A 25,013-nucleotide genomic window follows, 5' to 3' on the forward strand; every position below is an offset into this window, starting at 1 on the left:
TTAATCCACACTTTTTCGTTACATTTTTTATATCCTTTTTTTTTACTCAAGTTTTTAACTTAAGTTTTGCGTAGGTTGAGGATTTTAGTCATCCGACATGGATTTTAAGCTAGATGACCGTAAAAGCGCTATCAACGCTACTGATCACAACAAAGCTACGGCGACTAATGTTATGCTAGGGAGATAACTCTGCCCCTTGAGGACTGCACACTCCTTAAGAAAGCGAACAAAAAGATTGCTGACCTTATGGAAGACATCCGCCGACTTTCAGGGGAACTCAAAGAGAAAGATTCCCTGCTGACTGGCTTTATGGATGTGGCTTCAGTACAAGCCAAACAGATTGTTTCTCTTAGCCGCTAACATCCACGACACCGTGCTATAGGACCCCTCTACCCTTCCAAGGCTTTCCTCCAGTCAACCTGGTGCCGTGGCTGCAAGAGAGGCTCGGACAGGGCTGCCTCTCCTCCGCACATCGGCCTCTCCAACCGCTATGCAGCTCTGTCTGATGACACTCCGGTCCATCCAACGGATGCACCTGCGGCTTTGAGTCACCCTGATACGGATCCTTTTCGACAGGATAGTGCCTGCCGACACTGTTGCATCTCCTCCACCGGCTACATCTCCTGCACTGGTGGCAAACGGTGATCGGCTGGGCCGCCGGTCAAAAACCTCCGCTTCCCGACGTAGGATCCTGGAGGAGGCTGTGCTCAGACGCTCCGGAGGCCGTCTCTACCCTGCACCGTCGGGTAGCCCTTCTCTCAGGTCTGTTACTGCTACTCCAACACAACACTTGGCAGCTCACACACTCCATCCTCAGTCCGCACGCAGTGTTGAAGCAGATTCTGCTTCATCCTGCTCTGGAACCCCACAACCGGCATCTCCTCATCCCCTTTTCTCCCCAACCACACTAATAATTGGTGACGCCATAACCAGAAACATCCGTTTCTTTAACGCTACCACTCACTGCTTCCCCGGTGCCACCACGGCTGACATTTTAAAAAAACTCCAGGACCTAATGCCATTGCTCCTGTCCTCCATCACAAGCGTGATAGTCCATGTGGGAACAAATGACACAGCTCTTCAGCAGTCCGAGCTGACAAAATTAGATTTTAACCGTCTTTTTAACTTTTTAAAGCAGTGTGGAAAGTCCGTTTTTATCTCCGGTCCCATTCCCAGAGTTGGTCGCGGTGCTGGCCGCTTCAGTAGACTCCTTGGCCTCCACGACTGGCTCCAGTCCGCTTGCAGGGCTCACGGTGTGTGTTATTTCGATAACTTTAATATTTTCTGCCAAAGAATGTCTCTTTTTAAGACACACGGACTTCACCCAAACACACAGGGCTCAGAAATGTTAGCTGCTCACATACAGCATGTGGTGCGGTCCTACCCTCAGGACTTACTTGAATGACTAATCATTCATGCAGCACACCTGGACACACCACCGGTCACTGAACAGAACTCTGCCTCACTGCCCACAAACAACTGTCTCCACCTGCTGGCATGTAAAGCCGTCTCCTACCAGCCTTGTTCCAAAGACTTCTATTCCTGCCATCATTACGCATAGACCAGTAAACCGAAATGTGCACATCCCACACAGAAATCATAGTAATCTTATAAGGATTAGGACAACTGCACCAACTCCAGCACCTAGAACAAACTCATTTAAAATGGCTCTCTTCAATGTTAGATCACTTTCAAGTAAGACTTTTATCTTAAATGATTTTATCTTGTCTGCAAATCTAGATTTTATGTTTTTAACTGAATCCTGGTTGCAAATGAATGACTATAGCCAGCTAGCTGAACTGTGTCCGCCTCAATATGATTGTTTTAGTCAACCGAGGGTCAGTGGTCGTGGTGGTGGGCTAGTGAGCGTGTATAGGAAAAAATTTTAAATGTCATCAAGTACACTGTGATGAATTTAACTCCTTTGAAGTTCTCACTCTTAAAGTTGGAGGGCTGCAACCTATCATATTTGTTATAATTTATCGCCCCCCAAAACCTCCTGGAGGATTTTTATCAGAACTTCCTGAATTTTTATCTACTCTGGTTTTAAATTATGACAGAATTGTTGTTTGTGGCGATTTTAATATTCATGTTGATGACCCCACCAATATTAATGCAACTGACTTTTTAAATATGGCCACTTCTTTTAACTTCAAACAACATGTCAAAGGGCAAACACATAACCGTGGTCATACACTGGGTGTCAGCATTTGGAATTAGTGGACATGACCATATCCGACCACAGATGTATTGTTTTTAGCTGTGATTCTCCTGTTACTCATGCCACCTCACCAAGCTCTGTGTGTTCTCACATCTTTAATGAACAAAGTGTTTCAAAGTTTTGCACATTCTTTCAGAGCCAAAGCCAACACCTGTCTGATTCCAACACCAACAATCTGGTCGATCACTTCAATCATATCTGCTTGTCGTCACTAAATATTACTGCTCTAAAGCTAGTAAGCAACCCTGGATAAATGACAGCATTCGCAGCCTCAAAAGGGAATGCAGGAAAGCAGAGCGCAGATGGAAAAAATCCAGTCTCCAAGTCCATTACCTCAGTCTGAAGGATTTATTAATTAACTACAATAACATGGTTAAGGATGCGAGAACACACTATTTTTCTGAACTCATTACTACACATAAACACAATCCCAGGTTTCTGTTTAAGACTGTGGATTAGCTGGTAAACCCAACCCCTCCTTGTGCCTCAGCTGGTAGTAATGATGACTGTGAATTGTTTTTATCTTATTTTACCAATAAGGTGGTGTCAATCAGAGCCTATATTACCCCCGCGGCCTCTTAGTCAGAGGTCCCTCACCAGCAACAAGAGAGTTTTAACCAGTTTTATCCCATCGACTTGTCTGAGCTTTTGAAAACAGTATCACAAATGAGAGTGTCTTCCAGCCCACATGATGTAATACCTACAAAGTTTTTACTGAAAGTAATTTGATCTCTGTTTTTAACAGCTCCCTATCTACTGGTTGTGTCTCTGATTATTTTAAAACGGCTTGCGTGAACCCACTTTTAAAGAAACCTGGTTTAGATCCCTCCCTCCCACATAATTTTAATTTCAAAACTGCCTTTTATTGCAAAGATTCTAGAAAGAATTGTGTCCAAACAACTGCTCACTGTACTGGAAAATAACAAATTATTATAGTTTCAATCTGGTTTCAGGAAGTACCACAGCACTGAGACTGCCCTGCTTAAAGTCACCATTGACCTTTTAATGTCTGCTGATGAAGGCATGTGCTCAGTCCTGGTACTCCTGGACCTTAGCGCTGCTTTTGACACCACTGATCACAACATCATGTTAGACAGACTGAGGCACTCGGTGGGGATCTCTGGTACGGCCCTAGAATGGTTTTCATCCTACCTGTCAAATAGGAAGTTTTGCGTGTCTGTAAACAACTATGTCTCTTCGTTCTGTCCAGTTAAATATGGTGTGCCTCAGGGGTCGGTCTTAGGACCCATTTTGTTTTCCTTGTATCTGCTTTCCCTTGGACATATTATCCATAAACATGGTATTTATTTTCATAATTATGCTGATGATACACAAATGTACTTGCCCGTCAGATCCACAGACCCTGGAATGTTGAGTTCACTTAACAACTGCCTTTGTGAAGTTAAAAAATGGATGTGAAATAATTTCCTCCAGCTGAACTCAGACAAAACAGAAATCCTGGTCATCAGGTCTCAGCAGATGGCAAAACAAATACTGCCATCTGCTGGTTCCCTAGTAAATCACATTAAGCCTGTTGCAAAGAACCTTGGTGTTTGGTTTGATAGTAATTTAAATTTTGAGCAGCACACCACAAAGCTTGTTCAATCATGTTTCATCATCAACTTAGAAATATAGCAAAAATTCTATCTATGTTAACTTTTAAGGACACCGAGACCATTTTACACACCTTCATATCATCCGAGACCATTTTACACACCTTCATATCATCACGCCTGGATTATTGCAACAGCCTTTTAATTTGTTTAACCCAAAAATCTACTGATCGACTCCAGACTGTCCAGAACTCAGCTGCCAGGCTTTTAACCAGAACAAAGAAATATGACCACATCACCCCCAATTTAGCTTCATTACACTGGCTCCCAGTATGTTTTAGAATTGAATTTAAAATTTTATTGATCACTTTTAAAGCTCTTCATGGCCTCTCGCCTTGTTATATTTCTGACCTTTTAGTCCCATACGCACCAGCACTTACCTTGAGATCCTCGGGCAGAGGTCTGTTGTCTGTTCCAGAGTCTCGACTGAAAACTAAAGGGGACAGAGCGTTTTCTGTCAGGGCCCCGAGGCTCTGGAACAGCCTGCCCGAGGAAATCAGGTCGGCTGAGTCAGTGAACTCTTTTAAGGACCTTCTTAAAACATACTTTTATAGGAGAGCCTTTCCCGATCTTATTTGACTTTATTTTATTGTATTTGACTTATTTTATATTTATCTTAAACGTGTATTTTAGTCTTTTCAGTGTTTTCTTGCTTTTATCTTGTATTGTTTTTGTATTATTGTGTTTTGGGTATTATTGCCTTTACACTTGTTAAAGCACTTTGTAACTTGTTTTTGAAAAGTGCTCTGCAAATAAAGATTATTATTATTATTATTATTATTTGCTGACTATAAAATGCAACTGCCTTAGAGTAACATAAAGACAATCAAATTTGCGTAGTAAGAATTCATTCAACTCACATCTCAATCAAAACATACTAATTGCAAAAACAAGTATGCCATCACATCATTTACAGTGTCTGTTTGATGAAGCCAAATGTATTGCACTACTTTTTTTTTTTTATTGCGCAATTTGTCATTTTAATAAAATGTCTGCACTATATAAATATATGTAAAATACGTGTTTGTTTTTTTTTAATTCGCATGGTTATTACGCGACTTAGGAAGACAGCATAAAAGGTTGTGTAACTCGGTGAATGTCAAAACATCATAGATACTGTAGGGTGAGGCTAAAAGAACTAAACTCATTCTTGGGTTAGAAAAAACGAGCCCTGGCTTGATAGATAATAAACCTCCATAATGGTTCTTAATTGGTTCTCAGTGCAATGGTGCATGACCACCACTGATAAATTAGTGTGCAGAACCTGCAAGAGCAAGCACATTGTCATAAATTTTGATGTTGGGAAAGTATGCAGTCATGCATTAAAGGAAAGTATCAATAGGTACATCATCAATTATGTGAAACGTAAAACTGAGGAGGTGGTAGAAGATCACATACAGTACATGCTCAGTGTCAACTATGTGTTCTTTATATACTCATTAGAATATTTAATTGTATATTTAAAAAACTAAAATAACTTCAATGACATTCAAACCAGAGACACCAATTTATCATGTCCGTGCCAAGCACTGCTAAAAAACGGACTCATAAACCTCGTTATCCACATTTTCCTTCAGTGAACTTGACAAAGCTTGTGAGTTATATCAGAGCCCTTGTTATCTCCACTTTCACTGAAAAGAGAGTGCAGCTGATGTGAGCAAAGTCAAGCATAATTGGGTTCAGTACCTACATACTCCTCACAAGGCGTCTTTGGAGTTGTTAAGAGTTAACACGAGAACCCAAAGCATTTTTGCTAAATGATGCTGTCAGTGTCTCCTCTTCCTAATGGCTTAAAAAGTGACAGGCTGCCAAAGCGAGGCTCAAACTGATGTCAGTACACCTGATATTTCTGTAGACCTCTCCACAAAGAAAATTGGGCCACTTTAGGGCAGCCAGCATTCAAATTACGCTAAGCGAAGAAAGGTGTCACTAAATCGCTAAATATAAACAGATTGCTGTCTTTTCTCTCCCCTGTCCTTTCTTCGTTTGAGTTCCCACTTTGTCTCACTTTAGCCTTTTCCTCTCACTCTATCTCTAGTTTGTGCAGCAAATTCTGGTTAATAACTGAACAAAAGAAGGTAAAGACAGTTACAAAACAGACAGTTCTTTTTGTGGATGCCTACAGCCTGATTATGCAGGCACCCAACCCTCACTTCCCCTGGTTTCGATTGGTCTGGCGTCTGCTGCTGCCAGCCACAGAGACGCTGTAAACTGACGACACACACCATCAAAAGAGAGCACCTTTCTTGCATTTGTTTCACTGTTAGAAGTCAGTGTTTGTTGTAGTCCGCAAACAGTGATAGAGTGGAAAAAAGTGTTGGAACCCTAGTCCCGCGTTCATCACGCAATTAAACTGAGGAAAACGTCATAAGAATCATTAAGGCACTGGCTGTGCTGCCAGTGTGACACACCGTGTGTGCATGTGTGTAATCCCAGAGTGTGTAAAGAAAAGAAAAGAAGATACCTATGCACTAAAGCCGTCACAAGATGCCACCCAGACAGCTACTTACAGCTGTTGTAAGAACGCCTCTCACCTTCGTTCTCCATTTTTCCTTTAGATTTTTGGCTAACAGCTGACTTGACCAACAGCGCAGTTGCGCATCCACGTCAAGGATGGTGCATTCAGTAACGCAGTAACACAACATTACTTGGATTAGTAACTGTAATAATATTAGTGTTTTGGAAATAGTACTCTGTTACACTACTAGTTACTGGGAAAAGTAATATCATTACAGTAACACATTACTGAGTAACATTACTGAGTAACGCATTACTGCCCAACATTGCATTTGTCTAATGGAGAGATGTGAGCAGCATCATGAATAATGGGGATTTGAACCCTGCCTGAGACCTAGGATGAGTTCTCATGGTACATCTGAACTGTGCAGCTCCTGGTCCTTTTTGCATGGACCACGTATTGCTACTGCAATATAATTCCCCTTGTGTCACTTCGGTTGTGCTGTCATTGTGGTTGGATTGTGGTTTGCCTGTGAGTCTATAGCCATGCCAGCTGCTCTGTGAGTCTGTACTGAGGTACAGCAATTGAACAAATTTTCACCTTAAATTTTTATTTGAAAATGGCATTAAAAGTGGGGAGATAATCCGAATTCGACCATGAATATCTATAGCAAATTTCGGCAAATAGTTGTCAAGATATTTCACTCAACCCCAACACTGTTTAACTTGCGGTGGCGCTAGTGGATTTGTTCACTGGGGACCATGAATGTCTGTGGAAAATGTCATGAGAATCCATCAAACAGTTATTGAGATATTTCAGTGTGGACCAAAGTGGTGGCCCAAAAAACCGACAGACAGACCAACATCGTCAACCAAGCTACGGCACCAGCATGGCTAAAATCTACTCGGTTAAGGTCAGCGATCAATTGTGATCAACGTTGTCTGTCAAAGATTGATGTTTTGATGACCCAATCATTCAACACAACTTCCCTCTTCTGAAGACTTTCCGGTTTTATAACTACACACCATTTCCTCCTTTGCTCCCAAAAGACAAGAGTCATAATTTCAATGGCCGCTTGAATGTCTTTTTTCACAGGTGGACGGTCTCAGAAATTCTCAGTGTGCAATAAAATTGACAGTGTCACTTTAAGTCTGTGCCACTGTTTCTTTCCACCCCATCAGACTAAAGACTTTTGATACCTTTGCACGGCTGCCCCGCAGACATATCAGCTCTAAGTGTGAACAAACAACTTGCTAATTAACACTTGTCAAGTCCAAATGATAGCTGCTGAAGAAAACAACTCTGAAAACCTTTTCTGAATGTTATTGAGGCATAGATGAGAGGTGGGTCTACACTTTTACTGCCATTGGTCTCTACTCTACTTCCAGTTTGGACAATCTAATTTCAAGTGTGAGCTTGATCTCAATTCAGGCAGCTGAGTGCAGCTTCAGAGGGTCAACGGTCTTACAGCACACATCAATAAAAATGTGTTCTCAGTTGGTGCTCTGCCCTGTCAGCTGGTTAATACTAATGAGCTCACTTGAATACGCTGTGTGCGTGCGTGGTGCGTTGTGGGATAGCACTTGAGCAAAAGGCATCTGCTGTATCACTTAACTGGCACTCTTCTTCTGTTTCATTCCTTCCTGAGTGCCGGTGGCAGGTTGCAAAGTGGATTTATCTGATCTGCACCATGTGTGAGAGCATAATGATACGCAGATCTGCAAAAGTATCTATTTACACACTCATATCCCACCATATGCATTTTCAAACGTGTTTGTGTGTGTGCTGTGTGCGTGTGCTACGTGGGCTCACATGTGTATCCATTGTGTGTTTTCAATTCCCTTGATTTGCTCCGTCACAACCAATGTCAACTCTATTTCTTCTTGATTTAGTGGGATTAGATCAAAAGTTGCTGATGAAGGAGAAAAGAGCAGACCTCCTTATGTCTTGGGAGACAAAGCAGGAGCTTGCTTTATTAGCAGAGGGTACATATATATTGTGTGTGTGTGTGTGTGTGTGTGTGTGTGTGTGTGTGTGTGTGTGCATGTGCACGTACGTAAATAGGTTTATCTGTAAATTCACATTCCGTCCAGTCACCAAAGTCAGACCTTGGAGGTTATAGAGGTGTGTTTTCCCGTTCTTATTATCACCTCGCTGTACAGATGCCTCTTTCTCTCTTTCTCTTTCTAACTCTCTCAAACACAAACACACATATTTCCTCTCTCAGAAATTGATATCCCCCTTTCTTGCATCAATTTTAAACTAGTTTCAGCCTCTTAATCTTGTCTTTACATTACCTGATTTATTTTTCTCTTCTTGCCCTCTCCTCCTCCCTCCCAATTTTTAACCCTTTTCTTCTCTCCTCCCACTTGTTTTTTCCTCTCTCCCTCTCTCTCTGACTATTCACCCCTTTCGACTAACTTGTCATTTCTCCTTTCACCTTGCTCCCCAATCTTTCTCTGTCTTTCTCCCCCATGCGTCTCTAATTCTTCCTCTCTGCACTGGAGCTCTTCATCTGAGAATTGTATTATCTCTGACAGAAATGTTTTCCTTTCCCTTCTTTCATCTCTGATTCATCCCTCCCTCTGATGCGCTCTCTCTCTCTCTCTCTCTCTCTCTCTCTCTCTCTCTCTCTGTATTGGTGTTTATGATGCCTTGCGGCTCCCTTATCTAATGCACCCTGCCTTGGCTGATAACTGGGGCCTGTCAGCTGCTTTTAGCACTGCCGTATATGCATGTGTGTCGGTGCGTATGAGTGCTTGTGTGTAAAAGAGTGTGTCGAATGTTATGTACATATCTGCTTCTGTGCGTGCGTGTGTGTGTGTGGTTGTGTGTGTGTGTTTCAAATAAGAGAAACTTTGCCAACACACACACAGATTGCCATCCCCTGGGTGTAATCAGAGGCGGATGTGGAAACAGATGATTACATGGATGTTTGAGTGTTTGATTACGCTGTGTGTGTGTGTGTGTGTGTGTGTGTGTGTGTGTTTGCGTGTGCCCACATGTGGGTGTACCCAACTATCATTTGATTGAGATGAGAATTAAGAACATGCTGATTTACAGCAGTATTTACTTTTTTGAATTGAATTTTTTATATTCCTCTACGCTACCACAAATGACACTCACCTACACACACACACACACACACACTGACATCAGGTAACTTCTTGACATGTAAGGTAGACTTGTCTTCCTAAAATGGGAGTATTATACTGCCTAGAGCTGCCTCCAGGGTCTATGCATAAGCGGATCAAGCTGGTGTTGCACATTTTTGTCGTCATGTCACGGTGATAAACTTTTTAACCAAATTCAACTCTGCGAGTTTTAAGGCAGAAACTTTTTGATGTGACCTTATGCAACACCATGGCAACATTTTCATGACATTTTTTTATTTTTTTTGGTTTCGCTATTTGTTTTGTGTGTGGCCCTTCATTGAATAGTCAGTGAGGCTTGTAAACATGTTTGCATACCAAGTCCACATTTCCTTCAAAGTAAAGTCTGTAAAACAATCCTGACGAAAGATTTAGACATGCTGTTCTATTTCACACCATCTTTGCTCTATAAATGTGCTCCCTCGGCGTTACTACTCTCCTATATGGACATACATTTTGTATATTTGTCTTCTTTCCTGGCAGTGTGAGGACTGTTTATATTTTTCTTGCGTGCACAATACCTGTGTACTTTAAGCTTTGTCAACCAGGTAAGACATCAAAACAAAAAATTAAGAAAATATTATTTTATTTTATTTTATTATATTATTGTTATTTTGGTTCTGAAATTCGACTGAATAAGCAATTTGGATGTACAGAGAGTTGTTTTAATTCGCTTTGACTTGCTTGAATAATAAAAGACAAGTATAAAATCAAAAATGTGATTAAAATAAAGTGCTTAGCTTTGAATGTCAAAACATTTTCATCACATTGAAGGGCAACGAAGAGATCATCCTGCCAGTGCCATTTATTCTTTTATAATAGAAGCTGAAGAAAATGTGTATAGACACAACATTAATCTAGTAATTAATGTAGTACAAAGCTCTAGGCATCAGTATGTACTGTATATTTGAAAAAATTCTTATTTTATGAAGCGAAAGCCCGGTAGAACAGCAAATATGAAGTGAACCAGCCCATAACAAAATCTACATTTTATCTGGATCTGATAACAAATGATTTTGTCATGAATCTGTTTTTTTCATTGTGGGTTACACACAAATACACACACAAACACATACACACAGCGCTTGCCATGGTCTCAACTGCTTCCAACCCTTTCTCACAGCCAATCCCGTCTCGCCCTCTGTCAGCCAGGACAGTAGGCATGACATTAGCTGACAGCACTGGTTGGAATTCCCTTCACTTTTTGTGTCATGCAGACAAACACAAACACACACACACACACACACACACACACACACACACACTGTGTTCTCTCTTGAATACAGTCCAAATGCACATGTGAGTACACAAAATAAACTCACACATACACACAACACACAGTCAGTTGCACACATCCCTGTGGCCTGTATGAATCATCTGTTGTGTCAGTGTTGCCAGCTGAGAGAAATCCCACAGTTACACATGGCCAGCTGTTTGGTTGGTGACACACACACACACACACACACACATATATGACTGGACAGCGAGAACAGACCAGGGAGCATGAGTGAGAAAGAATAAAATATCTTCTGCACAGTACATTAATAGACCTATGGGCAAAATGACAGATATTAGCTCTCTACAAGCGATGTGTGTTATTGCTCATTTTGTGCTTTTGTGCATCTAATAACACCCTGCTAAATTCCACCTTAGGAGATCAATACAGTCATTTGGTATTGAACGGAATAACTATATAGCACCATGCACGGAAAAACATAACTAGTGGCACACACATACACACAGCATTTCACTGAGATTGTATTTGATTGTTCATATACTGAAAGAGCAAAGAGTTCAAGTTTTTTTTTTTATCTGAGAGGGTTGATGACGTTACAGGATTTAATATACTGTATTCTGTTTTAGAGGGACCATTACAGCTCTTTCAAATGGTTTAAATTAATTTCATGATCCTAATAAGAATATTACATATATATTATATTATATATCAGTCTATTGCATATCACAAGACGGCAAATGTGAAAAAAATCACAAATGAAATAATCAAACTGATGTTCAACACCTCACTTCAGACATGTTGTTTGTTTTGAACAATTAATTATTCTTTCAGGTATTGTTTTGGACAACACCATTTTGTAAAAGATAATACAATATGATCATGAACAGTTATGTTTTAAAAATTATCCGGAACTAATCAACACGCGTTATATTTGGAGATCTGAGGAATCGGTTCAGCTGAGCATCACAGCTGTAAACGACCACCTCCCATCACAGTTGCCTTCTTGTATAACAACCAAAACGCTTCAGTTTGATTAATGACTGTAGTCAAATAACTGCTTTCGCTACATGCTACAGATGCCCTTGTATTTTCAAATTTGCCAATTTTTTTCACAAGTGGACATTGAAACCCTCTTGATAAGGTTTCATGAGCATTGGACCATGCCATGTTACTTTCAGATTGTACTGTCAACAAACGCATTAGCAACACGGTTTTTCTGCATGATTGCTGGTGTACTATATGAACAGTGGTTTATTTAAAGAGGCTGTATAGATGTTAGTGAATATTCTTTACAGAGAATAGATGTTTGGAAACATGGATTGGCAGTGCCCTCCCTCACTCATGTATTCTCATACTTAATGACATTTCATTGCCTGTGTGTGTGTGTTTGTGTGTACATTCTGAGGACTCGTTGACTAGATGCCAGCCAGGAGACAAGAGAACCTTGGGTAATTGGACTCCTGAGTGGCCCTGCATGGAATTGTGTCTGGGATGGCTGCCATCCTGTGTGCATGCGTGCGTGCGTGCGTGCGTATTACTGAATCTGAATCTCTGAATGTGGTCTTTTCTACATGTTAGCATTCATGCATTTACAGTAATGCAAGTATAACGTTGATTCGCACTGTACACTGTATGACTCTACACACAACCTCGACTGGATTTGCTTTATATTTTGTGATTTTACATTGGGTTTAGTGCTTGATTTGTAGCTATTTGTTCACTGACTTTGTATTAATTTTCCCCCAATATTCTATCTTCATCAGCAAAATAGTCCTTCAGTGTCATTTACCAAAAGAGATGAGGCTATCTAAAGAAAATACAAATCATTTTCACTCGTGTCTGAGACGCTGTGTTAGAATAGCTACCAAAAGAGAAGGATTACAGGAAAAGAATGAGAGAAACAGGCTGCTGTTTTCTCAGCTGTTGGTACATTACAGTGTGTTTTTTTCTTTCTTTGTTTTCTTATTGTCTGTCTGTCTTTTTGTTTTTTATTTTATTTTTTTTAATCCCAATTAGTATTACTGCAAATCCTTTTTCACTGGCATCATTGTCCCCCTTCTCTTTGTAATGACAAACAGCCATACAGGGAGACAGATAGACATCTGCAGGCAAACAAAAGGACTGACTGAGCTTGAGCGTTGCATAATGAAAATGGACTATACAGATTATGTTATTGCTGGTTTTCCTTGATAAATAACCTGAGAGGATCATCATGAATTCAGCTTTTTCACTGTACACACACCGATTGTGTATATGTGCTGGATTCGGTGAGTAATACAAATTGTTGATGAGGGTAAATTTAGTATGAGAAATGAATAGATCCTGTTATAGATATTATGGCAAGCCATTTTAACATTTATTCCTTAAAACTTACTATTCGCTATTTAAATGCTACTAGTTCCTATTCATTAGTTACTAACTGTTGAGAAATGTGTGAGCCAGGTTCAGGTGTGACGAAGTTTCAGAGACTGATGAAGACTTAGCATAGCATTGTTTATTGAACTCGGCCGAGGAGATACAGTGCCAGCGTACAACATGTGAACATGTCAAATGCCAACACCAAATCTGAATGATAACATCTTGTGGTCCCTTTTACATTTCTGTCTTCCCCCTAGTGCCTGTAGGTTTCTCTATTAGGTCACCTTTCACCTAGAACAACTATCTATCTGATGTTTAGACTCCAATGCTTTGTCATATTGGAATCTCTCACTTTCCATAAGTAGTACTCTAATCTGTGGAGCCAGTGAGTTCTTGTAAACATTCTTGTAGGACTCAACCTTGTTAGATTCCCAGAGAACACTGATATCTGCTAGCCTGATGCCTGAGCTACTGTCTGTAACTAATCCATCTATTGTTGTCTCCCTGACAAGTACATGTGAGAAATACCTAAAGCTAGAATGTCAGAAAACACTTATGGGTCAGCTAAATTACTCTAACCTAGACCTGTCTTTCCTTTCCCTGTTACATCAACAAAGCTTAAGAAATATTCTCAACACTTACTATTCCAAAAGATACTAGTAACATTCTTACTAGTACATTTTCTTTGGTTGCTAGTCATTCATTAATGAGTCATGAGTCATTCTTTTTACTAGTCATTCATTAATGACGAGTAAAATGGCTTGTTGATAGTAACATTTTAATTGTTACTAGTAAGAATGGAATTGTTACTAAAATGTATCGACGCAAATTCTTTGCAAGGTGATTATGATGGAGCTGTTTGCAAAGTGGAGGAAGAGAGAGAAAATAGCGAGGGACAAAGAAGAAAGTGTCCAAAGTATGGGAGCACGACGGCACCTGATCAGAAAGCACCCGGTGTTGTGCCAGCGGACCACAGACAAGGTAACAGTAACAGCAACTTTAGCATTTCACTAAAATCCTGATTGATTGTTGAGTTGAAGGCTAGCCAAAGAAGCCGGGCTAGCCGGTGCCAAGTAAAAGTACTTCCTAAATGACGCATCGATGAATCGTTGAAATAGTCTATAGAAGCTTCGAATACTAAAATCATCGTTAGCTGCAGCCCTACTAGTAACTAAAATATAATAGTAAGTTGGTAATAGATAGTTACTAAAAATTAAGTACTAATATCTAACCAATTGTTACTTGTAAAACAGAAATAGTTAGTAGCTGATGAAATAGTTACTAGTAAGTTTTAAAGAATAAATGTTAAAATGGCTTGCCATAACCCTCAATCTCAATAGCCTCAAACTGTAGTCCTAAATGGGTTATTTTACATTCTTGGGGAATTAATAAACTGACTATATGTGTAATTTTGTCAATAGTGCCCATATGTCAATGCATTGACATAACAGTGATTTTCATCTTACCTACACATCCCTAAAACAAAACTTTTCTGGGTTTTTGAAAAGTATTTAATATGATGTGGATTTTCACTACAACTGTGCCGCTATGTGCTTTTCCCCCCTCTCTGAAATGTGATTGGCTTTCATTGAATGGATTCTTCAAATAGGCTTCTTTAACTATGAGAGTTCTCCATTATCTGTAAGGATGGAGGCAGACATTGTATCGCTAATGGAAGCAAGACTAATGAGGGCCACCACACTCCAGGCAGAGTGCACACTTGAAATCCCATCATGCTATTGTACAATGTGTTACAGGGCTTCAAACCGCAGATGGTGGCTAGCTTCTGAAATGCTTGGATACAACAAACATTAAAGATTTTGAAAACTGAAGGATAAAAAAACGTCTAAAGGTTATACTAAAAAGTAACTTTGGAAGCTATTTGTTTAACTCACACTGCTAGATGCTAGAAGATAGCTGAACTGGACAAATAGTTTCCAAAGTTATTTTTTGTACAAAGTTCCTTCTTTGTGCTTCACTAGTGTTTCCTTGCTGAGCTGTAGTGAAGGGTTAGTAACACAAAGAGGGAACTTCATCTAAAAAAGACTGCAGCTTTGGGGGATACCGACTTTATTTGTCTAACTCAGGCAAGTGAAGATTCATGTTATCGTCGACTGAACGTTAGAATTAATTTTTGCACAGAACAAGCACTGTGGATTTTGTCCCCCCATCACTTACATTGTAATCATATTAGGAAAGAATCTTTTTACAGCCAGTATGAATTGGATCTAGGAGAAAAAAATCACATAGATATTGTCAGTTTTACTCAACCAAAAGTAATGATGGGACAATGCGACCTCCACAGATGAAGTTATTCAAGTTATTCTTGAGGTCAGAGGTCTACTCCGCCCTGTGTGGCATGCTCAGAGCAGACCCACAGCAGAACCGCACTCTTTCTTATGGCAGCGACGCAAGAGCCTGTCTATGACCTCTGCAAATAAGCTTAGTCAGCGCCAGCAGTTTTGCTCACGCCAACAAGAAAAAGCCAGTCCAATATTTACTCTTGTCCAGTCTCTTTCTCGGTCACTCTCTCTTTTTTCTTTCCTTGCTTCCTCGCTGTCTTCGCAGCCTCTGCCATGGTATCCACACTGAGAATATCGAGCTAGCTTCTTCTTGCTGAACAGACTTGTTGTACACACACGCACACACACATGCTCTCCTGCATGCACACACCTTTTATTCTTAAGTTTAGAGCATTTTAGTTTCATCTTGTGTTACATGCTTGTTGATATACATGCTGGTTTCTTTAATGTTTCTTTAATTAGCGACTACGGTATATCACCTGGGTGATTATAGTTGTGCATTAGGTTTTCTTATGTGGAAATTTCAACAATAGCCTAAACCTTCTGGAGAATTTAATAATATAGCAATACATAGAATATTTTTATAGATTATTTTGTTTTTGTTTTTATAAGTACAGAGAAACTTTCCTGGATTACTGATATATTCAGGGATACTACTGGCTTCTACTTGATCCTGAAAGTCCATTCTTGACTTTGAGAATATAATATCAATTTGACAACTCACAGTCTTCTTTGTGAAGACAAAGAGATGTAGTTCTAGATTCCAAAAAAGGCTAGTAAGTGGACCTTGAGTTAAGATTATTTTGTCACGTTGCTACTAGTTACAGTAGTCATTCGTATTAGTACCAGAAAAAAGCACCCCCTCCCACACTAATGTATAGAAATAACATGCCGCCGTTGTTCATTAACAGTACCACAATTTTCACTTAAATCCATACCTGTCAACCTTCTCATTTCTCCCAGGATTCTCCCATATTTTATGATTCTCTCCTGATTTATTCTTGTTTAAATATTTTCCCGTTAATCTCCCATATTTGTAACCTTTCTTTAAAAAAAAAAACCCACCTGGGTATATTTGATATGTTTGTTACAAAGCAGGGGGCAGTATGTAGAACATTAGCTGTAACATCTAGTGACAGGAAATCATTCACTCAAACGACACCCGCCAATAAAACAAGAAGAATAAGTGCGGTCGAAAAAAAGAACAGCAGTGTGAGGATTCAAGAATGGATTAATGTGAGAGGGTCGGAGTAACTGCCAAAAAAGCTCAAGTGTTGTGCAAATACCTCACCAAAAGGAAGGACAAAGTGTTAGTGGTGGGGAAATGGCCCGGGATGGGGGGGTCTGGAAAATGTCACTTATTTTCAAATCCCAATGTTGACAGGTATGCTTCAATCACTACATCAAAATGTATTATCTGTGTGTTTTCACTGCTGTCTGGTTGTGGTAAGCAGGTGCCAGCAGAGCTCCCGTAAGTGCTGCCTCGCAACACTATCAAATGACCCTTTTGGATAAGCAGTGCAGCCAAAAAGACTCCAATGTAAAACTAGCGTAGCTAGATGAAATTCACTGGAGGCACGAATTGCATTACAGTCTCCATTAGCCCTTGGCCTCATCTGTCACAGAAATAAGAGCTAAGTAAGAGCTAGCAGACCACTCACAGGTCAAATATCTAATAGCAGGTCTGTCGGCATGCTAACAGAGAGGCCCTCAGTCGATCAATGAGTTGAAACTGAGGCAAACAAGAATGTGAAACTGGATGCAGTACATCCCCCACACACACATCTTTGGTTTGTACTGGTGTGTGTTTGTGTGTGCGTGAGTGTGTTTGTCTTGTTGTAATCAAAGTAGACATTTGGGATGTGGTAGGAGTGTAGCCTATGTATTAATCATAGGCTGCAGTGTATAAAGATGGATGAAATGATAGCTGCCCAAAGGTAAAGCCAAAACATCTCAATCGCCCCCTGGTGGCTGGCTGTACCATAGGTAATAAGCCATAAACTGTATAAAAGAGGTAGACTTAGTTTCCGTGATGTCACCTGCTGGTTTCCGGACGTGATGGTATTTGGACAACAGTGGGACACTTGCTAGCTTGGTTAGCAAGGTGCGTCCGTAATTCACATTAACAGTGGTATAGACCGGGATACTAATTTTGGTTAGTGAAAAACAGGCTTAAAACAAAATGTACTTACAGGAAAAATGAACAGCCAACTCCTAAGGTGCTTTTTCAACAGTGCTGGTTAAATGTACACATGGTAGGGATTTGTCAATCACAAGGTAGGTCTGTATTCCTCTAAATGGGATCATAATTTATTGAATGAACATCATGCTGTATTGAAGAAGTAGTCCATTTTAGTAGTTCTACATTACTGACACTGTTTTGATGAGAAACAGTTAAAGAAAAGTCACCTGGCCTGCATATTCAGTAACATAACTTTACTTTAGTTTGATTACCGGACTCTACCTCCCGATCACTATTGCGCAGACTCTGGCTCCAAATGACATCATCAGTGCAAGATGGCAGCGCCCATGTCCAGGATATTTTGGCTTCATTTTTGGGCAGGAAGTGGTCTTTATATACAGTCTATGTGATCAACAGACAAACATACAGACATTTGAATCACACGACACTGCAGGTATAGATCATGCACACATAAGCACATATGCAGTTAATCACCTGACACACACACAACCTTAACACAGGTTGTGTGTGTGTCAGGTTTATCTCTTTCTGTTTCTATTTCTCTCTCTGTTGTTACTGCTATAAGGTAACAGCCAGGTCATTAAACATTCAGTTCTTTTCATCCTGTTTGAATTATGTTTAGCCAAAGACCTTTCTGGCTTGACTAAACTCAGAATTTACTCATGTGATATTGTCTGATCAACAAACACAATTGTAATTCAACTTTCAGTCAAAACACAATTCTTGTTGACTTTTTTTTGCTTCACTCAAGGGAATTAGATTTTTAACTTTGATTTGAGAAACTCATTCCCAAAACAAGGGGAGATGTAAACAGTGATGGGCATTTGATTATTTCCAACAACTTGTTGGTTGGTAAAGGACATGCACAGTTCTTTGTGGTGGCACACAATACAAGTTCCCTCAGCTGTAACTCCTATGGTTCATTATTGTTTAATTTGCTCTTTATGCTGTGCTCCTACACCTCATACTGCCATCTAGTCTGTTCTTGTGTTGGTATGTAGCTCAGCATGTTGAGCGTAACGGCGCCAGCGTTAGGGGCTTTGATTTCTTCAAGGGGCATGCATTTACGAAGAGAATACTTCTGGTGTTTCAAAGTGGCATGATTCTTTCAGGGGATTTTATTTTATATGAGAAGATCTAACTGATGTGGTGTTTGCACTCTGCAACAAGATTTTCTGCTGATGAAGTTTAGTCCCTGTAATTGGTGCTCTTTGTCCACTCAGCTATCACTGCTCATGCTAACAACTCAGTTTTTCTGCTGATGGGAATGAGTAATTCAGCACTCCTTGTTCTCCAGATGATTCCAGCTGATATGAAGAGACATTTAACCCCTTAAATTTTGTCCAACCAGAAACCACTATATAACAAGACTAAGAGTCTACAGCCATTCCAGTAGCTCTGTGAGGCTGTACTCAGGAACAGTGGTGCTTTGAGATGCATAACATACTCACAATAACACATGCTGATGTTTAGTTAATAGAATATTTACCATGTTGACCATCTTACTGTAGTGTATTAGCATGGTAGCATTTGCTATTTAGCTCTAAACACAAAGTAAATTTGAGGCTGAGAGGAATGTCGATAGTTTAGCAGGTATTTGGTCATAAACCAAAGTATTGAACAAATTAGAATTTTGACCTGGTGATGAAACTAGATGGTAAGTCAGGGCATCACCAAAGTTATTTAATTCATCCTGAGGGGGATATTAACGTCCTAACCAAATTCAATGTCAGAACATTTCATTCAGAAACACATATGTCGGGATTGATCCTCTAGGGATCCTGAATGTCAATCAAACACTCACGTTTGACTTATTATTTCATATGGACCCAAGTGGTGGACTGACCTACAGGCTTCCATTGCGCGGAGCCACGCCATTAGAATGGCTAAACACAATATGCAAAATGAGATATTTTGTTATGTAATAAGCATCACATTTAGAGCCAGCTATTTAATTAACCAATATATCACATTGAATAGTTTTAATACATTCAGATGCCACAAGGCAATGGAAGTTAGAGGGTGCTGATTAGGAATGGGTATCGCTACTCCATACCTTTATGGTATCGACCGAAACAGCCCAGTATCGAGTAGAATCGAAATGTCTCCTGTCAAACCAGTACTTCAATCGATACTTTTTGTAACCAGATCGCGGCAAAAAATGACTATTTGTATTTGCAGCCAAACACGCAAGCAACACAACAAAAGATAGAGAAGATCACGCCTTTTTTTCTCTTATGTGCCTGCACCATAGGTTGTATTTAAAAAAAAGTCTGTGCATGATTTTAACAGCCGCTCACCTTCGGCTGCAGTCTCAGGCATGTTCGTCATTGTTGTAAGTTTACCACCACAAGCTTGGCTTTCCGTTGGTTTCATCTTCTGGTATTATTTAACACATCACTTGTCATTGGCTCCAGTCGGCCTGCAGGGCTCACGGTGTGTGTTATGTGGATAATTTTAATATTTTCTGGCAAAGAATGTCTCTTTTTAAGACAGACGGACTTCACCCAAACAAACGGGGCTCAGAAATGTTAGCTGCTCACATAGAGCATGTGGTGCGGTCCACACATGACTTACGTGAATGACTAATCATTCATGCAGCACACCTGGACGCACCACCGGTCACTGAACAGATCTCTGCCTCACTGCCACAAACAACTGTCTCCACCTGCTGGCATGTAAAGCCGTCTGCTCCCAGCGCTGTTCCCAAGACTTCAATTCCTGTCATCATCACGCATAGACCAGTAAACCGAAATGTGCACATCCCACACAGAAATAATAGTAATCTCTTAAGGATTAGGACAACTGCACCAACTCCAGCACCCAGAACAAACTCATTTAAAATGGCTCTCTTCAATGTGAGATCACTTTCAAGTAAGACTTTTATCTTAAATGATTTTATCTTGTCTGCAAATCTAGATTTTATGTTTTTAACTGAATCATGGTTGCAAATGAATGACTATAGCCAGCTAGCTGAACTGTGTCCGCCTCAATATGATTGTTTTAGTCAACCGAGGGTCAGTGGTCGTGGTGGTGGGCTAGTGAGCGTGTATAGGAAAAATTTTAAATGTCATCAAGTACGCTGTGATGAATTTAACTCCTTTGAAGTTCTCACTCTTAAACTTGGAGGGCTGCAACCTATCATATTTGTTATAATTTATCGCCCCCCAAAACCGCCTGGAGGATTTTTAGCAGAACTTCCTGAATTTTTATCTACTCTGGTTTTAAATTATGACAGAATTGTTGTTTGTGGCGATTTTAATATTCATGTTGATGACCCCACCAATGTTAATGCAACTGACTTTTTAAATATGGCCACTTCTTTTAACTTCAAACAACATGTCAAAGGGCAAAACCCATAACCGTGGTCATACACTGGACTTGGTTTTTACCCTGGGTGTCAGCATTTCCTCTGTGGAATTAGTGGACTTGACCATATCTGACCACAGATGTATTGTTTTTAGCTGCGATTCGCCTGTTACTCATGCCGCCTCACCAAGCTCCGTGTGTTCTCGCATCTTTAATGAACAAAGTGTTTCAAAGTTTTGCGCATTCTTTCAGAGCCAAAGCCAACACCTGTCTGATTCCAACACCAACAATCTGGTCGATCACTTCAATCATATCCGCTTGTCGTCACTAAATATTACTGCTCCTTAGGTAGGTTAGGCCTACGTCTAAAGCTAGTAAGCAACCCTGGATAAATGACAGCATTCGCAGCCTCAAAAGGGAATGCAGGAAAGCAGAGCGCATATGGAAAAAATCTCCAAGTCCATTACCTCAGTCTGAAGGATTTATTAATTAACTACAATAACATGGTTAAGGATGCGAGAACACATTATTTTTCTGAACTCATTACTACACATAAACACAATCCCAGGTTTCTGTTTAAGACTGTGGATCATCTGGTAAACCCAACCCCTCCTTGTGCCTCAGCTGGAAGTAATGATGACTGTGAATTGTTTTTATCTTATTTTACCAATAAGGTGGTGTCAATCAGAGCCTCTATTACCCCCACTGCCTCTTACTCAGAGGTTCCTCACCAGCAACAAGAGAGTTTTAACCAGTTTTATCCCATCGACTTGTCTGAGCTTTTAAAAACAGTATCACAAATGAGAGTGTCCTCCAGCCCACTTGATGTAATACCTACAAAGTTTTTACTGAAAGTAATAGATTCTGTTGGACCCCATTTGATCTCTGTTTTCAACAGCTCCCTATCTACTGGTTGTGTCCCTGATTATTTTAAAACGGCTTGCCTGAACCCACTTTTAAAGAAACCTGGTTTAGATCCCTCCCTCCCACATAATTTTAGACCAATTTCAAAACTGCCTTTTATTGCAAAGATTCTAGAAAGAATTGTGTCCAAACAACTGCTCACTGTGCTGGAAAATAACAAAATATTTGAAAAGTTTCAGTCTGGTTTCAGGAAGTACCACAGCACTGAGACTGCCCTGCTTAAAGTCACCATTGACCTTTTAATGTCTGCTGATGAAGGTATGTGCTCAGTCCTGGTACTCCTGGACCTTAGCACTGCTTTTGACACCATTCATCACAACATCATGTTAGACAGACTGAGGCACTGGGTGGGGATCTCTGGTACTGCCCTAGAATGGTTTTCCTCCTACCTGTCAGATAGGAAGTTTTGCGTGTCTGTAAACAACTATGTCTCTTCGTTCTGTCCAGTTAAATATGGTGTGCCTCAGGAGTCGGTCTTAGGACCCATTTTGTTTTCCTTGTATCTGCTTCCCCTTGGACATATTATCCATAAACATGGCATTTCTTTTCATATTTATGCTGATGACACACAAATATATTTGACCGTCAGATCCACAGACCCTGGAATGCTGAGTTCACTTAACAACTGCCTTTGTGAAGTAAAAAAATGGATGTCAAATAATTTCCTCCAGCTGAACTCAAAACAGAAATCCTGGTCATTGGGTCCAAGCATGTATTTTAGTCTTTTCAATGTTTTCATGCTTTTATCTTGTATTGTTTTTGTATTATTGTGTTTTGGGTATTATTGTCTTTATACTTGTTAAAGCACTTTGTAACTTGTTTTTGAAAAGTGCTCTACAAATAAAGATTATTATTATTATTATTATTATTATTGATTGCTGCGTTCCATCACATCAATGCTTTTGAGGCGCAGCAGCACGCATGAGAATATATCCATCTCTACAAACTTTTCAGACTTTACAGGAATCCCTCACAGTATCACATCTAAGGTCTACATTATGATAGAGAACTCTAACCAGGTCACTACATCTAAATGAAATATACTGTAATAGAAATACTTGTCACCTCACAAAAGACTATAATACAGGAATTATACACATTTTCATAATAAATGTTTTGTATTAAACCAAAATAAAAGGGCCATCCTTCCACTGGTAAGTATACTCTATACTATACATACCGTAAAACTTTGAATAATAGCCCGGGCTTTTTTTTCCCAACAGACTGCTTATGGCTTTTATTTTGAAGGCAGCAACCTCACAAAAACAACAACATGGTGCAGAATGAGACTGTTAGCAGATAGAGAACGATGGACTTCACATGACAGGATTCACAACTTGGATACATTTTTCTAAAAAGCTGTTTTGATTCTTTTGATGGGTGGACCCTTACAGACTAAAGGAATATATTAAATAATCAAGGAATGGACACATTCGGACTTAACGAGCGCTTCAAAGTTAACATGAGTCAGCACTTTTTTCCCCTTTTCCTCTCTTGTAGCCATGCAGGTTACACCGGTAAATCTAGAAGAATTAGACTTTGGGTCTTGTTGTTTTCGTTAAATGAACTTAACAATGGTATTGTGGAGAATCTAACTGATCTAACGATGTTCAGCATGTCCATATTGATCATACGTTTAAACATTAATATTTGTATTAACTAAATCTAAGTAGCTTAGACGCAGCTAAAGCGGGAGACCCCGCGGGGTTTAAGAGGTTTTATACATCCAGAGAACTTCTATAAAAAACAGACCAGGCGTTTAATTAAGGCAGGCATTTATTTGTCAAAATGTGTTCCCACACCAGGCCAGTAAAGGAGGTAGGCAGCTATTTGGGACTCGGCTGTTAATTGAAGTTTTACGGTAAATAACCAAAAAGGGGGGAAACAATATAAACAGAAATAAGCATCCAAACTGTCTGCAAATGCATTTGACTCCCATCTAACACTGTACACCTTCTCTTTAAAATGCTTTTGTCCAAGTAAATAATGAATGCTTGGATGCTCTGGTGGCTCTGCAGGCTGGACCACAGTCCACATGCTCACAGTATTTTTGGGGCGAATCTTGTCTCCTCTCTGTCTGTCATGTTTCTCAGCTTGTCTAAACTCTGTTATATTTGTGTGCGTTGCAGTTTCCTCGGCGTGCCCCCAGGCAGAGGCAGTTGCCCACTGACTGGACCGCTGCCCTTTGACCTCATCTACACTGACTACCACGGCCTGCAGCAGATGAAGCAACACATGGGGCTCTCACTCAAGAAACACAAGTTAGTGGGTGTGCATTGTGTGTGTGTCAGCAATTTTCCAGGGAGGCAGGTAGGTTAATTGGCTATGTTTATGGATTAATTATTGCTGGCAATAAGGTGTACATGTCTCTGTCCAGATGCCTGACTGTAACTCATTGAGCTTGTTAAATTCACACACACATTTCTGTCAGACAAACACACTCGTGCACACACACATACTGCTGTCTCCCTTTAACCATTCATTTCTATTCAGTTAAAGACCACAACATGTCAAACACGTGATTTTACATGTTGTGATGTAATGGAACAACTTCACGGCACACATCACACACTGTTGTCTCAATGCACTCAGAGGCTAGCTGTCAACAGAAAGGTAGTGATTAAGCACAGAAAGAAGAAGAGACAGGAAGTCAGGAAAAAGAAAACAGAAGACATCTGCCTCATGAGAAAGAAGAAAGATTAGTGAGACGTTAAAAAGAAACAGGCTGAGAGCTTTTTTTGTGCTGTTACAAAAGTGTGCTTAATGGCTTTTGGCATTGCTACAAAGATGGAACAACTTGGAAACTAGGCCATGACAGTCATGAGACTGAAGCAACAAAACACTAAAGTAAAACCCAAAACGAGATTTTAAAGTGCCAGAGTGCATTTGAAAAAAAGAATCAGCTGCACAACCCTGCAGAGCGAAGTAATACAAGCTTGTATTATCTTTAGAGGTTGTGTTGCCTCAGAAACACATAAAATTGAAAGTTCAAGCTTGAGCCTTGTCCTCTCCAGCCCCTTAAAAACAGCTTGCAGCCACCCCCCTCTCTCATCTCATCTTTCCTGGTCCAATAAATTGGCATATTTGTCTACCCCCTGTATGGGATGGCAGCAGTTGACATTTTGCTTTCCTTGTTCTTTACTCCAGCGTAAAGAAGCAACAATAAAAGATAAAAGAGGAGAGGGCATATGTTAGTCAGCAGCCAATTGAAAGTGAAACAGAGAGAGGAAAAGAG

The 25,013-nt window shown here is 40.1% G+C and overlaps 1 protein-coding gene across 4 annotated transcripts in view; it reads left to right on the forward strand.

Moving 5' to 3' along the window:
- LOC119899255 (alpha-1,6-mannosylglycoprotein 6-beta-N-acetylglucosaminyltransferase B-like) overlaps positions 1-25,013 on the forward strand; it is a 162,974-nt gene that overhangs the window by 104,843 nt on the left and 33,118 nt on the right. For all 4 annotated transcript variants that reach the window (XM_038713775.1, XM_038713777.1, XM_038713776.1 and 1 more), the window contains one exon: positions 23,908-24,039. In XM_038713775.1, coding sequence (XP_038569703.1) covers positions 23,908-24,039 — 132 coding nt within the window. The remainder of the gene's footprint in view (positions 1-23,907; positions 24,040-25,013) is intronic.

The sequence above is a fragment of the Micropterus salmoides genome, unplaced genomic scaffold, assembly GCF_014851395.1.
Source record: "Micropterus salmoides isolate LMB-PRFRI ecotype aquatic unplaced genomic scaffold, ASM1485139v1 Ms_hic_scaffold_12, whole genome shotgun sequence".
In the NCBI taxonomy this organism is placed as follows: Eukaryota; Metazoa; Chordata; class Actinopteri; order Centrarchiformes; family Centrarchidae; genus Micropterus; species Micropterus salmoides.